The sequence below is a fragment of the Maylandia zebra genome, linkage group LG20, assembly GCF_041146795.1.
Source record: "Maylandia zebra isolate NMK-2024a linkage group LG20, Mzebra_GT3a, whole genome shotgun sequence".
Lineage (NCBI taxonomy): Eukaryota > Metazoa > Chordata > Actinopteri > Cichliformes > Cichlidae > Maylandia > Maylandia zebra.
The window spans coordinates 31,676,063-31,691,512 of NC_135186.1; the positions used below are offsets into that span (position 1 = coordinate 31,676,063).

General features: G+C 40.3%; 1 protein-coding gene across 5 annotated transcripts; it reads left to right on the forward strand.

The window, feature by feature from the left end:
• Positions 1-4,951: 4,951 nt before the first annotated feature.
• On the forward strand, positions 4,952-11,690 carry znf217 (zinc finger protein 217). 5 transcript variants are annotated; one of them, XM_004560325.3, is made up of 5 exons: positions 4,952-5,073; positions 6,908-8,257; positions 8,429-8,536; positions 8,631-9,977; positions 10,103-11,690. In XM_004560325.3, the coding sequence occupies exons 2-5, from the start codon at positions 6,949-6,951 to the stop codon at positions 10,213-10,215; spliced, it is 2,877 nt and encodes a 958-aa protein (XP_004560382.1). In that variant the 5' UTR covers positions 4,952-5,073; positions 6,908-6,948; the 3' UTR covers positions 10,216-11,690. The 5 variants fall into 5 exon arrangements, with proteins under 5 accessions (XP_004560382.1, XP_012777064.1, XP_004560380.1 ...); XM_012921610.4 differs by having other exon boundaries at positions 4,977-5,213; XM_004560323.4 differs by having other exon boundaries at positions 4,977-5,199.
• Positions 11,691-15,450: the final 3,760 nt, after the last annotated feature.

The following is a 15,450-nucleotide window of genomic DNA, read 5'->3' on the forward strand; positions in this document are numbered from 1 at the left end:
CAATGACCCCTTTGGTGAGAGGATCTGGTGGTTGCATGGCAACATTTTTATATAGGGCAGAGACAGTGCAAATCATTATAAGATTATGGGGAGCCATCTTAACCCTTTATTATGATTAAATGCTTCTGTTGGGAGTGGCCTCTCCCAAGATGGCACCTCGAGCCACAAGTATGTACAAGAATTCAAATCGCATTCTGTGGCCTTCGCAGTCAACAGATCGTTTTCCATTTGAATGAGTGGTCTAACATGCTAGACAGCTGGCTAACGCGCTGCCATGGTCAAAAAAACAAGTTAGGGAGTGTGTTTTGGAAATGGTTTTCCTTTTTTGTTTGTTTTTCCTTTAATTTGTCACACACTTGTATATATTTGTAATGCCAACAAATAAATGTTTGTTGACTGGAGAAAAAGCAAATTAACCAGAGTAGAGGTCATATTTTTTATTTTAGACAGACAGATGGCTGTTGGACATTACTGCTGAATTTTAGTGTCTGTGAGGCGTACCTTGGAGATAAAAAATGTAAAATAAGATCTAAGGAATTTGATATTTCAGGTAAAGGAAGACCTCAAATCATCTTCTCCTTTTATGATGTAATTTCTATGATTGATGGCGTAGTGTGCAGTCTCTGGAAGGATGTGTTTTAGATAGAAGTGTCTGAGAACCACTATTCACCCACCATTAAGTGATGAGTCGCAGCCCCCGAAGGCATAACTCACACTGCTCCTTTGTTATCAATGAGGCACACTATTCTTGTATTACTGTCTATAATAGGTGTGATCATTTTAAATTGTGCATCAAAGTAATTGCCACGGCACTGAGGGAGAAAAAGTGAGGTACTGCTGCTTGCACAGCTTAAGACATGTGCTCCATTGTCTCTCCTTTCCCTGGAGGAATGTCTCAATTAAGATACACTGTGACGACTTTGCCAGCAGTTTTGTTTATGTGTGAAGAGCTCATTTTCATTAGCAAACAGAGTATAGTGTTGATGAATCTGGGAGTGAGGAATTCTGACTGAGTTTTAATGAGACGGAAGTGAAGGAGAAAGCAAAACTACTCACACATCTCGCTTAGATTACTAAAACTAATTGGAAGAGTGACTAAAAAGATGCCCTTACACAACACTTTAACTGGAAATCACGAGCAACTTTGTGGCCTTGCTAACAGTTCCAGATGTTTTAAACTTCCGTGTGCAGTTATTTAGAAATCTGCTCAGCCTTTTCTGTATTTAGTGACTTGTCAAATAACAGTGAAGACGATGATAACAGCTGCATGCCCCTACACGCAGCGTTCCAGGAGTGAGAGTTAAGGGAACTCTTTTTCCATACAGTTGGGAAAGTGATTGTGCGTCACAAGGACTTGTCGCTCCCTTTTTTTCTTTTTTTTTTTGCACAATCACATACGATAATGACCTAAAAAGGCTTATTAATAAAGAGATAGTTCCCATATGGATTTAACAATGCATGGACTGTACACAGTGCAGCAGATTTTCTCAGCCACCATGTTGCTGCAGTTCATCCTAGGACAATGCATGTGACTGTGTGAATGCACTGAGCTCAGAGGGGGTGAAACAGGGGAATAGTGGGAGGAGAGGCCTGATAGGAGACCTCCTGTCAGCACTAATGTGCATCATGGCAGTGCTTGCTAGTAATATGGAATATGAGAGGTTAAAACTATTCTGGGTACTAATGAAAAGAAAAAAGAAAACCGTCATAACCGGTTCTGATCCCTTCACAAACTGATGGAATTTTTTTTTTTTTTTACCTATAAGGAAAAAGCAAGCTAAATATCTCAATGTGTTCCCCCTGCAGTGCTTACGGGGACAACACATGCATGTGCGTGTCTGTTAGGGAAGTTTTGTAACGCGGATGCTACCAACTGTGTCTTTACATTTTTTGTTTGTTTGTTTTAGTCTTTTGAGCGGAAAATTAGATTATACTGCTGTAGGGATGCAAATGAGTGACGTAATCATGATCTGCCTTCAACTGATAGATAAGTGTTCATCTTAAGAACAAGTATACAGGCATACATTTAGACAAAAACACTTTAGCTTCTGTTTTTACACTTGGATACATCAAACTTTGTTCTAAGTTGGTAGAATCTGAGCACATTGTTACAGCTTTGGGATCATTTTGAGAGTAGAGATAATAAAAGATGCATGTTACATGTTATTATGTGTGCTTAACTTGCTAGAATCTTGGGAATGTGCGCAAATACCACAGCTGTTGTATGTCCAGGCTGCTAAGCTGGTTTTGCTTAGTTTTGTAAACAGAACAAATCAGTTTCAGTTTTAGGTGTGGTGCTCATAACGTATAATTTTATAGAAGAGATCAAGCATTGCAGTCTGAATGACAAGAGACTGCCATCATTATAACTAATAACAAGAGAGTGTTACGTTTGCAAATACATACGTCACTACTACCATAATTTAAAAAGATAAAATTCTTTGCTTTTTTTTATCATTTGTATATATTTTTCCTGCACAGTTAATCAACAAATAATGTATATCCTTTGTGTCTTTTATATGTGTAACTGTCATTTATGCACTTCACTGAGAGGTCATAGTGAAACAAAGAAAGGTCAGGAAAAAAAAAGTCGTCAAAAGAGGTCACGCAGACAGCGGGGCACTAGCAGCAGGACAAAGAGACACTTCCTTCACCCAGTTTCTACAGTTTCTACACAGAAAAGACGGGTACTGTTTTCAGTATGAACTGTGAGAATTTCTGTTTGGCCACTGATACTTCTATGATCAACAGAACACAACAGCTGGTAGAACTGAATAAACGTTCGGAGTGATAAAGAAGCTTACGTATTATCAGTGTCTTTCAGAAGCGACACCAGGATTATGAAAGAACTCAGGCTGTGAATCTGAAGGAGAACAATGCGGTCAGCTGCTCCTGACACGTCAAGACAAAAAACAAGCCATCACAGCCTTCCCCGAGTCGCTGATCCAATTCCTGTTAGGATGTCTGCCCGCAGAATACATTATAATTCTCTAAAGTACTGAGCTTTTTTCTTACAGATACCCCTTCTTTAATTAGATTTAACTGCTTTTAGCTAAATGTTTTAATAAAGAAACTATCTGAGATAATGACTTCAAAAAAATCTATTAGCATAATGTCAAACAATAGCACAGAGTTAATTAAATCAGTTAAAAGTAAACAATGCTCGGCCACTTGTTGCTGTCATTGCCACTACAGATGATGAATGCTATTTAAATTATCATAGTAAATCAATGATAAAAGTTGCAGCCAGCTAAAGATATATTTGTAGGATTAGACACAAACAACCACTGCCTTAAGATAAAAGGCATTTCTCGTGATGGGCTACAGCATCTTTTGGCAATTTCATCATCCTGAGGAATGATACTGCTGCTTCAGACTGATAGCTTTTCACAGAGGCTTTGTGGTTGCTGAACAATAGGAAATGACCGGGAGGCCTCGATGTGTCACATGTGGTGCCTTTGATTAACATACTAGCCTTGTTTGCAACAGGATCTCGGGGGAAGGCACGAGTACCTATAACTGAATCGTAGCACTGCGAGGGGAGAAAGTGTTTTTAGTTTAGGGTAAGCTGCCTATGTAAATGAGTCTTACTAAAGAAAAAAATATGTGTTTTTTAAATCAGTGAGCTGAGTTATTTATTAAGACAAAATAGAAATAAAAAACGTTCATTGGTATCCTTGGAATGAGTGCAATTATCAAATCCACTGTTCAAACCAAATATTTTTATTAAGCATGTTTGCTAGGCTGGAAAACCACATGTTTATTTCATTATGAGAACAATATTGGTTCAACCTGTTTGGTGACAGCAAATGCTTGACAACAGCTTGAAATATAGGCAAAAGAGCAGGCTGCTTACAGCCAATCCTTGGCTCATGTAAGAGCCATAGCTTAAGCAAATCGAGCACTCCAGTCTTTGTTCACTGTTTTTCAACTGGGAGTGGTTACTGATAAAGTTTTGTTTTCTTCCAGACATAGCTGCCATTCTGGGGGGGGGGGATATTCAACTGACTGAAGTCAGTTGAATATCTTCATTGACTGATTAAGTACCCATCAGTGTCTCTGCTTTTAAGAGTGGAGGAGGGGTTGATTTTACATAGGAGGGTGTGGAGGCTACTGTAGGTGAAGGTCTTTATCTCACAAGCACCAGTCTATTAATCTTAGGTGATTACACAATCCAACAGTAAATGTGTGCTGATTCTCTATTATTATTAACAGCAATATAGTATGTAAGTATGTAAGTTAAGGTTTTTCCTTCCATTTTTCTGTAAGATCAAATGTGTTTACACGCACCATCTCATGGCTTTGTCAGAGGTATGTTTTGGGTGGCAACAACTCATATGGGATATAAAAGTGGGCTGTGCGCCTTGGTACGTTTTTGTGTCACCATATAGGAAGAACTTGAAATTTCTCATGACTCAACCAACCTGCTTCTGCAAAAAGAAAAAAAAAAGCCTCATGTAACTGTGAAAAGTTTGAGGCACCCCTCCCCCAGCTCCACATGGTAGCTGGTGCATGACGTGCTGACTGGCTGCACTTTTAGGTAACTTCTTAAAATGCAGCGTACACATCAAAGAGTGTTATATGGCGTCTATTCAGCGCACTCACTCTTACTCCGTGGAAGTTTAAAGCATCGTTAGAGAGATGATTGAACCGCTCGAAAAGCAAAGCGTGACAACAGACTTCACTGTAAGCGAATACGACTCTAATATTGGCCGTTTGAAGCACAAATGAAGCAGCTTACACATCTAATAGTGAAAACATTGGGAATAAAAATAAAAAATAAAAACCTCACATGTGATAACGTGTAAGAAGCTCATTGTGGGCTAGAACAGTCAAATAAAATATGCCCCCATGCTTTATTGGCGTGTATGAGATAAGATGATTATCTGCACTAATCCCTCTCTGTTATACGTGACCACGTGATTGCCCTTTTTTTGGGGGGGGGCTGCCGTGCACGCGCCCCATCTTCCCCTTGAGAAAAAGTTGAGAGCGCGCGCCCCGGATTTCAACAGCTGCAGCAGGGAGGACTCGCCAAGTCGAACAAATATGATTCAAATTCAAACAATTGAATAGGTGAGCTGTCCACCAGCGGCAACGCGTTGTGTGAAATGAAGAAGCAAACTCGAGCAAACACCCGAATTCCCTGAATTCAGTCGCTCGTAGTATCAGTATCAATATTAATCCGGAAATTCTGAGTTGGTAGGTATTGTTTGGTGAGTTTCTACAGTTTGCTCGAAGTCGAGGCAACAGAAAGTGTTGTTTGCTAACGTTGCTGTCGTTAAGAATGACCGAGGCTATGGGAGTAAAACTAGTTAGCGTTTTGTTTATGCCACTCTCTCAATCTGGGTGAACTTTTGAAAGTGGCGTTGGAAAACAAACCGTAGGGGACAGCGTAAGTAGACACACACATTAAAAAAAAAGTCAGGTCGATAATGTTCTTTTTGTACCACAGTGTTGTCATGAAATAACGTCGTCGCCACTCGAGACGGGTTTGTGTCTGGATGTATTGATTTAAAATTCAGTCTTCCTCAGTCACAGACGCGGACAGGGCTGATAATTGATCTGAGTGTTTCCAAAATGAGTAACGAAGCCCTCGTGCTCGGCTTATGATGCACATATAGAAACGTAATAGCCAGTCTGTTAAATGCACCGACTTTTATTGACGTTAGCTGGAAGTTCTCAACTGTTAACTTCGAGCATCGCCTCCGAGGTAAAATTACGTTCAAACCGGAGCTTTGCTTTCTTGAATAAGAAGGTGGCTAACGTTAACGCTTGCCTCCCGAAGCATGTGTGTACTTCAGAAAACCACACAGGATCATTAAGAGTTTCCTGTGCTCACCTGGTCTAAAGCAAAAGTACCACACAGCAAACTAATTCCAGATAAATTGGTTATGAATAGCGTTGATGTATAAAAACTATATATATGTGTGTGCATGTATTATATAAAACTGAAAATAAAACCATTTATCATTGGTTTGAATGACTTGAAACCTACAGTTGGGACTTCCCCTTTATCCACTCATTTGTGGGTTTTTTGTTTTGTAGCCATATACTGAAAACTTGATTTAAAGGTAACAGTTAAAAATGTGTGAAAAGGGGGAGGGTCTTTGATGCTACAGTAGACAGCTATAGGTATTGCTGGTGCCACAGCCTTGATTAGCATTTTGCATGGGCCTTGAGCATTTTGTCCTTGCTGAACCAGTTACTCCACTTCTCCACCAATCAAAGCGCTAAGCAGTTCGAGCCTTCCCCAATATAAGCAGTTCAGTATACAAGCTGAAACCACTACACAGAGAAAAACCACAGTGTCTTTTGTCACTGATGCCTGGAGAAAAGGATATGCTGGGATTTGTGAGTAAAGGTTTTAGAGTTTTCAAAAATAGTTTAACAACTTGAAATTCTTAGATGTTGCTTTTTATGTTGTTGACTATAAGTTAATCTATGTCTGTAGATTGTATTTTAACACTACATGTTTAGTATGATTAGTTAAAGTAGTTGTCGTGTTTAGTTAGAAACAAAAGAGAAGCAAAGGTTTGTTATATTTAGGGGAAAAAATGGAAAAAAAAACAATGACCTTACTTAATCATCTTACTTTCTAGAAGTATATATTCTAAGTTAATGTTAGTCATATTAAGCTTAGACACAGAGGCATAAATTCTAAATTAATTTAAATAATGTTTGCGAGCACAAAAAAAGACTGTTTTGTCATTGGCCTGCACATAGAGGAAATGACTTGTCTGTGTAGTTGATTGCTAAAAAAGATACATTTCCTGTTTCAGTGTAAGGAAAGGCAATTCTCTGGTGTTTTTTCAAACAGATTTTATGATAACTTAGGTGTTTCAGTTACCTGATCCTGTTTTGATTTTTGAGCAAAGCCTAAAAAAAACACTTTTCCCATTCTTTCCAGGCTCCTAATAATCTGGACCGCTTGTAAAACATTAGGAGAAAATGCCGACTCATTCATTGCTGCCGTTTGTAAATAGCCCAGATGGACTCGCCCAAGATTTTCTTATTAGTAAAGATGCAAGCATCCCAGGGTTGGGCTCTAGCATGACGCCACACACTACTTACCCAGAAAAGACTGAGTTGCAAAATGAAGAAAGTGCACCGCTGTACTGTATGTTCTGCGAGGAGACTTTCGCTCATCAGGATGAGCTTGGCCCCCACGTGTTAACACAGCACCCCACCACATTCTCCGAGCCAACTGTGCTTCGGGTTGAAGCAGAATTCAGGATCCCAGGAGAGAGACCCCGGGCCAAACAAAGCAGCCTTCCTGCCGAAAAAGACGAGGTTCACAGCTGTATCCTGTGTGGTCACTTATCCCAAGATGGCAGCGAGCTTGAGGCCCACATGAGAAAGCACAAGGACTACTTTACTTATTGTTGCAATTTTTGTGGGCGTCGGTTTAGAGAGCACTGGTTCCTCAAGAACCACATGAAGATGCATGTAAAAGCAGGAGCAAAGAACAAGACCCAGCAAGACCCAGAGAGCCCAATCACAATTAATGGTATCATCCAAGAGCCTCCATCAGAGCCTGTAGGCACCGCATACAAAATGTGCATGGTTTGTGGGTTTTTCTTCCCTGACCATGATAGTTTGGTTGAACACAGTAAAATGCATAATCGAGAGGCACAGCCTGGAAAAGATAAAAGCAAGGATAAGATGGGTGATACTAATGAACCCACTGCCAACCAGGATTCATTTCTTCAGTTCCTAAACCTTCAGCCTCGCCCCGCAGGAAAGGATGTGGAACCTGTGAGATCATCAAAATGGATTCCCCAGCTAGATCCTGTCAACACATATCAGGCCTGGCAGCTTGCTACGAAAGGCAAGATCGCAGTTGGGCCTAATAATACAAAAGATGTTGGCCAGGAAAACAGCACGGACAATGACGAATCTGGCTCTGACAAGGATGAGTTGAATAATATTTGGACTGAGGGCCAAGGAGACAAGGCCGTGAAAGAAGTTGGGAGAGAGCTCCGGTCTCAGCAACAGGCCCCTGTTAAAAGCCCAGACCCACAGCGAAGGTCTCCAGTTCAGAAAGATAAGGACAAACAAAGGCCAACGACTTGTGAGGAATGTCAAAGAAATTTCAGGACCTACCACCAGCTGGTGCTCCACTCCAGGGTCCACAAGCGTGAGAGAGGAGGTGAAGAAAGTCCAACCTCTTCTGTTGATGGCAAGCTTTCAAGAGCAGGCTCACTGGAAAATACAGAGGAAGGGTCTGAGGAGGGCATAGAGGAAAACTTGGGTTCAGGTAAGTCTGTTTTTCTGTATACACTCAGATTATCTTATCTGTGGTGTAGTAATTGTTTGTTACCAAGGGCTCCCTCTGCTGAGGGGACGGATAATAACACATGCCTTTTGTGGCCATTGTTCTGTCCTTTGTGTGTTGTGTTAATATTTAGATTTTTGTTTGTTTTCAAAGGTGAAGATGGATTTGACCGATCCAATGGCAGATCAAAAGACTGCAGTTACTGTGGCAAAACCTTCAGATCCAGCTACTACCTCACCGTTCATTTGAGGACTCACACAGGTAAATTCACGACAAATGATTATAAATTATCCTAAAAATAAACTGACCTTAAACTCTGACTTATGTTATGTTTATGCAAAACTATTTGTTCCAGGTGAGAAACCATTTAAGTGTGCTTACTGCGAGTACGCTGCGGCCCAGAAAACTTCGCTGAAATATCACCTGGATCGACGCCACAAGGATAAGCCCTACGTCGAGATCCCCAGCAGACCTGTGCCTTTAGTGCCCTCACCCAGTGATGGAAAAAATGAAAACAATGCTGAAAATTCTGTGCCAAAGAAATCCTGTGTCCCTCCAGCCAGGCCGTGCATCGATGAAACACTAGAAAGCGGACTGGATAGTGTCGATGGCAAGCTTGGCAAGCCACTTGTCCAAGTAAATGCTGTGCCTGCCTGCTCTCCGGAAGATGATGCGCTCGCCAATTGCTCTGTGCCTGTTAACCTGAAGAAAAAAAGGGAGGAGGTTCAAGAAGAGAACTGTGAGGCCCCATTAAATCTGTCCATAAAAGTCTCTGTCTCTACACCTGTCAGTGTTGAACCAAGAAATGGTATTGTTCCAATTGCCTGCCCATTTTGTGCTTATAAAACCATCTACCCAGAAGTTCTGATTATGCATAAAAAGCTCTCTCACAAAGACAAGTCAAACAGCACCAAAAAGAATGGGTTTGGAGGCAATTTAAGTGAAAGTCGTCATACGGGTTGCCCGCCTGCCCTCAATGGGAAAGATGTTTCCTCAGTTCTGATCACTGAGAGGATCTTCCCTCGCCGAACCAAATCTCCACCTCCCCAACCTGCAAAACCTCAAGAAAAAACACCTGTTAACCTACCGCACGTTCCTAAGCCATCCCCTGTCCATGCACCCATAAAAGATGTCCAGGAGACCCAGCGTTACAGGCAGAGCACCGACTCACATCCCAGTCAGGAATCCTCCAGGTATACAGAGCTAATGAGAAAAAACAGCACAACCAACAAATATATCATGGACAGAGTGGGCATCGGCGATCGGAGCTACCCAGTACGAAGCGGTGTCCTTTGGCACACAGATGCCGCCAGGCTCTGCCTATCCAGCCGATTTGGAAGCCTCCCCCAGATGGACTTTGGCGAGCCATCCAGCAAGCGATTAAAGTTTTCTGTGCCTACAAACAGGGATGCTGAGGCTGGCGAGAAGGCTGCTTTTAGAGGGCCACCAGCAGATGGATCTAACAGGATGTTTACTAAAAGAACTGTGAAACCCACACAGCAAGGGTCATGTCCACCCACAGCTTCTGAGGTTTCTGTTTTGGGTCCGGCAAAGAATGCACCTACGACTATTGGAGGCAGTTTGGAGTCTGAGTGGAGCATGATGAACCTTCTCCGCTCCTATCCACCCCATGACCTGGCATCTTTCTATCACACCAACCCAGCAAACCCCAGTCATGTAGGACTAGTCAACCCAGGAGCAGGTAAGCATTAGACTTGCAGTTTCAGTAGAGTGACATATAAATTTCTTTGGATATTTGGCTATTTTGTATCTGCATATTCTGATACTTTGAAGAGTTAAAGTTTTTTTGTTTGTTTGTTTTCTCAGGGGGCAGAAGTGTGCTGTTCCAACATCTGCCCAGTCTACCCAGCCTGCAAAGAAGAGATGTTTCAGGCCCATTCCCCAGTCAACGCTGTGGGGCCACTGACAAAAGCGCCTAAAATAAAAAGAAACAAAGAAAAGGTTGAAAACTTTCATTTAAAATAAACCTGACGAGAATTTTTGAAAATGACATTGAACTTCATATAGTTGAATCAAATCATTTTTTTGTCCTTCTCGATGTAAACAGTGCTGCTGCCTTATTTTGGACAATTTCTAGAAACGTTGTTTAATGTACATATTTAGAAAGAGAGGTAGTTTATGCTCACAGTGTGCTTATCCTCTCTTAATTTAATGTTTCTTTTTCAACAGAAAAACATTTGTGTTATATGGACGTTTCAGGGCTACAGTTTCAGCAGAAGTTCTTTTTTGAATGCAAAGATGCAGATAACCTTTGGGGTTTTCTTGTATATAGTCCACTGGTGTGCACTGTAATATTTCTTTTTGAGACTGTTGATAAATCTGTACATGACCCACACTAATATTCCAGAGTCTGTCTTAGCTGTAAAAGTTGTGTGTGTGTGGGATGGCAAAATCTCTCTACATAAACTGTGTTAAGCTAAAACCTAAGAAAAACCTGTGTGGGGAAAAAAAAATGCTGCTCTGTGTAATTGCTGCACTGCACTGGATGGTGGGGAGTTTCTGTCGGATAACTTGATGGCTTCGGCCCAGTTGTTTACAAACAGGCCACAGCAGCAAGCTCTGCTGTGTGTTTCAAGTTCTACCTCAAGTTGTGCTCTGAAGGCTTATTTTTGTAAAGCCTTTGAAGCTATCATGTTAGCTGAGCCTATATACCTACTTCGACCAGAGACTGGTGTTTTGAGTTGTAGTAATAGTAGTAGTACATGGACAAGTGACCCATGACGTTTGACATCTATAAAACACCACAGGAAGCTCAAGCTCATTTGGTGACACTGGACTACTACTGCTGCTACTGTTTTTTTTTAACCTATACCACAATTTGGGCTGTACATTAATTTTGATGAACCCGCTATCTACAAGTATTGTTATTTTCCTTCTTGAAAAGCAAAAAGGTGCTTAAGTGGTGCCTCACATCCGTCAGCTGTAAAATGTACCAGATTGTGTGTAATTGTCTGGGTTTGTGTGAAATAGTCATTCAGTGTTATTTGGTTACTGCACATTTAGCCGCTCGCATGTTCGGGAGTTTGCTTTTGCTATGCAAAGTCTTGAAAGTGTTTCTTTTGTCAAGGGGCAGCAGTCACTGCCAACTGGATGTCAAGGAGCGTTTAAGGTGTCGTGATTGTGCAGTTTTAGGGGAGACAAAAAATGCAAAAGCAGCGATGTTGATTGCTCCAATTAACTTAATGCTAAAGAGGGAAGAAAGACTAAAGACTCAGGTTAATTCAATTTTACATGCTGGGTAGTGTTTGGTATAATTTTGAAAAACCTTTTTTAAATTATTTCTTTTTTTTTTTGTTTGGTGTTCACATTATTGGTGTGTTTATATATTGTTAAGTATTGTTTTGAAATTTTTGATGGCACGTTTCAACAATAAAGTGAGAGGCGAAGAACGAAAGTATATAGGTGTTGTATTTAAGCTGAACCATAATGAACCTAGGATCACCTTTCTTAACCTCCTGAGACCCGTTTTTCTAATCTCTCCTAGCTATTTAGGATTAGTTGGACCTGATTAGACTTGTCCCCATAGAGGACAATGGTTTTATATTACAGCATAACATGGCATGGTCGCAATTGATTAAAAAAAATATAAAAACGCAGAATATAAAGTAAGGTGCGAAGCAAAATGTAATGTTGCCATATGAGGACACAAAGTTAAGAAATAAAGTCATACTTGGTTACAGTGTAGCACATTGTTCACGGACTCAAGGCACCAGTTATACAGCTATGTTCATAACATCTGGGGGATGTAGGGTAAGGACCTCCAGCTATATTATAAAATATATATATGCTTATATATACATATATTTAGCAATATACCGAAACCAAGAGATGCAGTGGTTCACGGTCATAACAATAATCTGCTTTCTTTAACTTGCACCTGGGGTTCTAGCTTCCTTTAATGAAATCTTTAATACCTGATTACACAGACACAGAGAAAGATAAATTCGGTAATATCTGTTCTAATTAAATCATCAGTGGACTGTAATATTCCAATAACTCGATTACCATTTCAGGCTATTAGTCCTCCAGAATCTCCAAATATAGGCAACAAGTATTGGTTTTCTTATGTTATATTACAACATAAGAAAATAATTTTTTGTTGGAGTATTTGTGATTAGTAAACTGTGTTTAGTTTTTGCATTTGACAGCAGATTATGTAAGCTATACTCGACTTTTCAATCAATTACTCCAATCGACCACTAGAGAGCAGTATTTACAAAGTCAAGATTATAGACTCGTTAGATTCAGGTTTCACAGCCTTAAAACGTCCAGACCTTTGTAGTGCATTTACCTTTTATAAAACTTCACACCTTGACCACACTGAGAATAGAATTAATAAAATCATACTGTCAGTTTCATACTGCTATAAACCCTAATACTAAATAGTTCTTAAAATAGACGATATTGTATTCACTTTAAATGTTTACATAAAAAAATAAATAAAAACACATGCACTCCTCTGTTTAGCTGTAAACCTGTAGTGAGAAGAATGTCACGCTTGGGGATACACCTGTAATTGATGATGTCACACAGGTGTTGCACATTAGTTATCAAACACAACACATCTGCCATGACATCATTGATTGTAATTGAATGACTCAAACAGCAGTGCACCCAGATTATATTCCCCGAACATCAAGTCCTTAAGAAAAGAAAACTGCTTCAGAGAAGTTGGTTAATAGCTTCTACATCTGCAGAGACATCAGCGCACTATTGTTTCACATCTATAAAAGCAGAAGACTGACAAAACCTATCGCTGCTTTTCATTCTGTAAACAACAAATTGCAAAGGACAATCTTCAGCACATTGAACACTTTAAACTTTGATTTTTTTTTTGCCCCCCTCCTCCCCTTTTGAGTAGACCACATCTGTTTGCTGTCTGTTCCCCTGGGCCAGCACTGTGTAATCTATTGCATTAGCTCACATTAGTGCATATCGCCCATGGGCCTTGGTAATCACAAACGCAAAATGAGCATTTCACTTAGCATCACCCTCATATTCCCTCACACTGTGGCAAACTTAGTGCAAATGCTTGGCAGAGAACGCAAGTCGACAACAGCTTATGACATCCATCCCGTTACACTCGATCCCTGTGTCCAGAATGCTGCGAGGGCTTTCATGTCAAAAGCTCCTTTAATAGGCAAAGATACATGTTGAATTTTCCTTCTGTTTACTTCCTCTTCTGTATTGTTTCTTTGTGATTTGGAGCCCTCGAGAAACGTCATTTCTGAGTGTTCCTGCCAGAATTTTTGTCTTTACCATAACATATGTGTTCGTGTTTTGCAGGCCTTTCATGATACTGCACCCTTTGTATGGTCTACATTAAAGATGCAATGATGCAGTGTCACGAAAGAAGGTCTAAAGGCCTAAAATAATGTTGCTTTAATTTAGGAGAGTAACAGAGATCAAGGACACAATGCTTCACTCAGGTTAGTTACAGAAAACAGATTTCAGTGAAGTTATTAGAACACAGGCTTTTATTTAATCCACAAACGCTGCGATTTTTCCAGTTATGCACAGACCCAAGAAAATACCCACGTTTCAGGCAAATTCACCCGGGATTGCTCTGGTTCATAATTCTTTGGCATAAAACACCTGATGTCTTCACGGCTTCTTATCAAGTTTTTCTCATCACATTAGCTTTTGTGTGATAAGGATTCCCACAGCAGCCATTTTATTGCACAAGTCAACACACAAATGGCATTTTATGCTTGCATTGCTCCTCATTCATCTGTTCAGAGTGTTTGGTTTTACAAGAGGTGATGTTTAAGACTTGGATACGTTCATCTGTGACTGACTATGTGCCGAGCAATTCAAACCCTTTTCTCTCCAGTTTTCTCTCTAGACTATCAAATTTCCTACCTCCCTCCATTCTTGCAAAGTAAACTTCATGTTTTTATCCCCCTTAAGTGCTCTCTCCTCTTATTTTCACTCCTTTCATCACTCATAATTGTTGCCTCCAGATTGTCAACTTGCATGAATTAGCAATTGGGCCAACAAAGCAGATATGGTCAATTGTTGAGTATCCTGTCAGAATTTCAGGCTGAAAGTCTGCTTTCGCTGTGATCGCTCATCATCGTCACCCCATTCCTCTGAGGAAGAGGAGCAATGTAATGGTTCCCACAAAAACAGCCCCTGGCCTAAGGAAAGGGATTTGGGTGTCTAGAGACAACAGGGGCCATATGGAGCGGGCTGAGATAGCAAGGCACATGTACAGAATAATGGATGATGTGTCATGTTTCATGTTGCAGGGAAGCCATCAAGAGAGTTGGGTTTGGGAAATCAAAAGGCTCACGTACAGGAAAAGCGACTGTTGGACCATTTAGCATTTTTGTTTATTTTCTGAACGTGTAGGCTTGAAAAATGCGGTGTTCTATTTCCAATGCCTGTGGTCTGCTGATGTTATTTATAACTAAAATAATAATCGTGATTTTTTTGGGGGGGCTATATGTAGCCCTGTATGCAATATTAAAGCAGATGACCTTACGAGTATAATGAGCCAACCACCTGTTTACTAAAACTAAGAAATATACTCTCTGAAGCAGCGATTCAATTAAGACTAGATTTGTAAAACAGATGAAACCAAATTTGTACACATTGTATTTATCCTGCTTAGTGGGTGGCAATATCAGACAGGCACTTAATGCTGACAGGAATATTTAATCAAATCATGGTCTCCTGAGGATAAATCACATATACTTTAGTGATCCCTTTATTTTTCATCTAGCGCCACCAGGAGGCTGATGAGCAGTATTTTGGTTCGGTCTGGACAAAATACCTGCAAATTTGACGAGACCACCAATCTGGGAGCACAGACTGTATATAAATGATGGATGCAATTACTGTGGCAGCACCTTTTGATTGTTTTAAAGTTTAAACATTATGTGTCATGTTGCTATTTTAAAGCCAGGCAAACAGGAGCCACAAGTGAGCATATTTGGGGCCCCAAAAGCCTCTAATATGATTTCAGGTAGCTAATGTTAACTTAGCACTGCTCCAATAAGGTGCATCGGTAAACTGAATGATTTCACCATACAGAGACACATACCTAGTAAAAATAAGAGAATTAAAATTTCACTGACCAAATCTGAATGTTCTTGACGAGCTGTTAGTATAATCTATCACACAAAAAACCATGTTATTTGTCAAATACA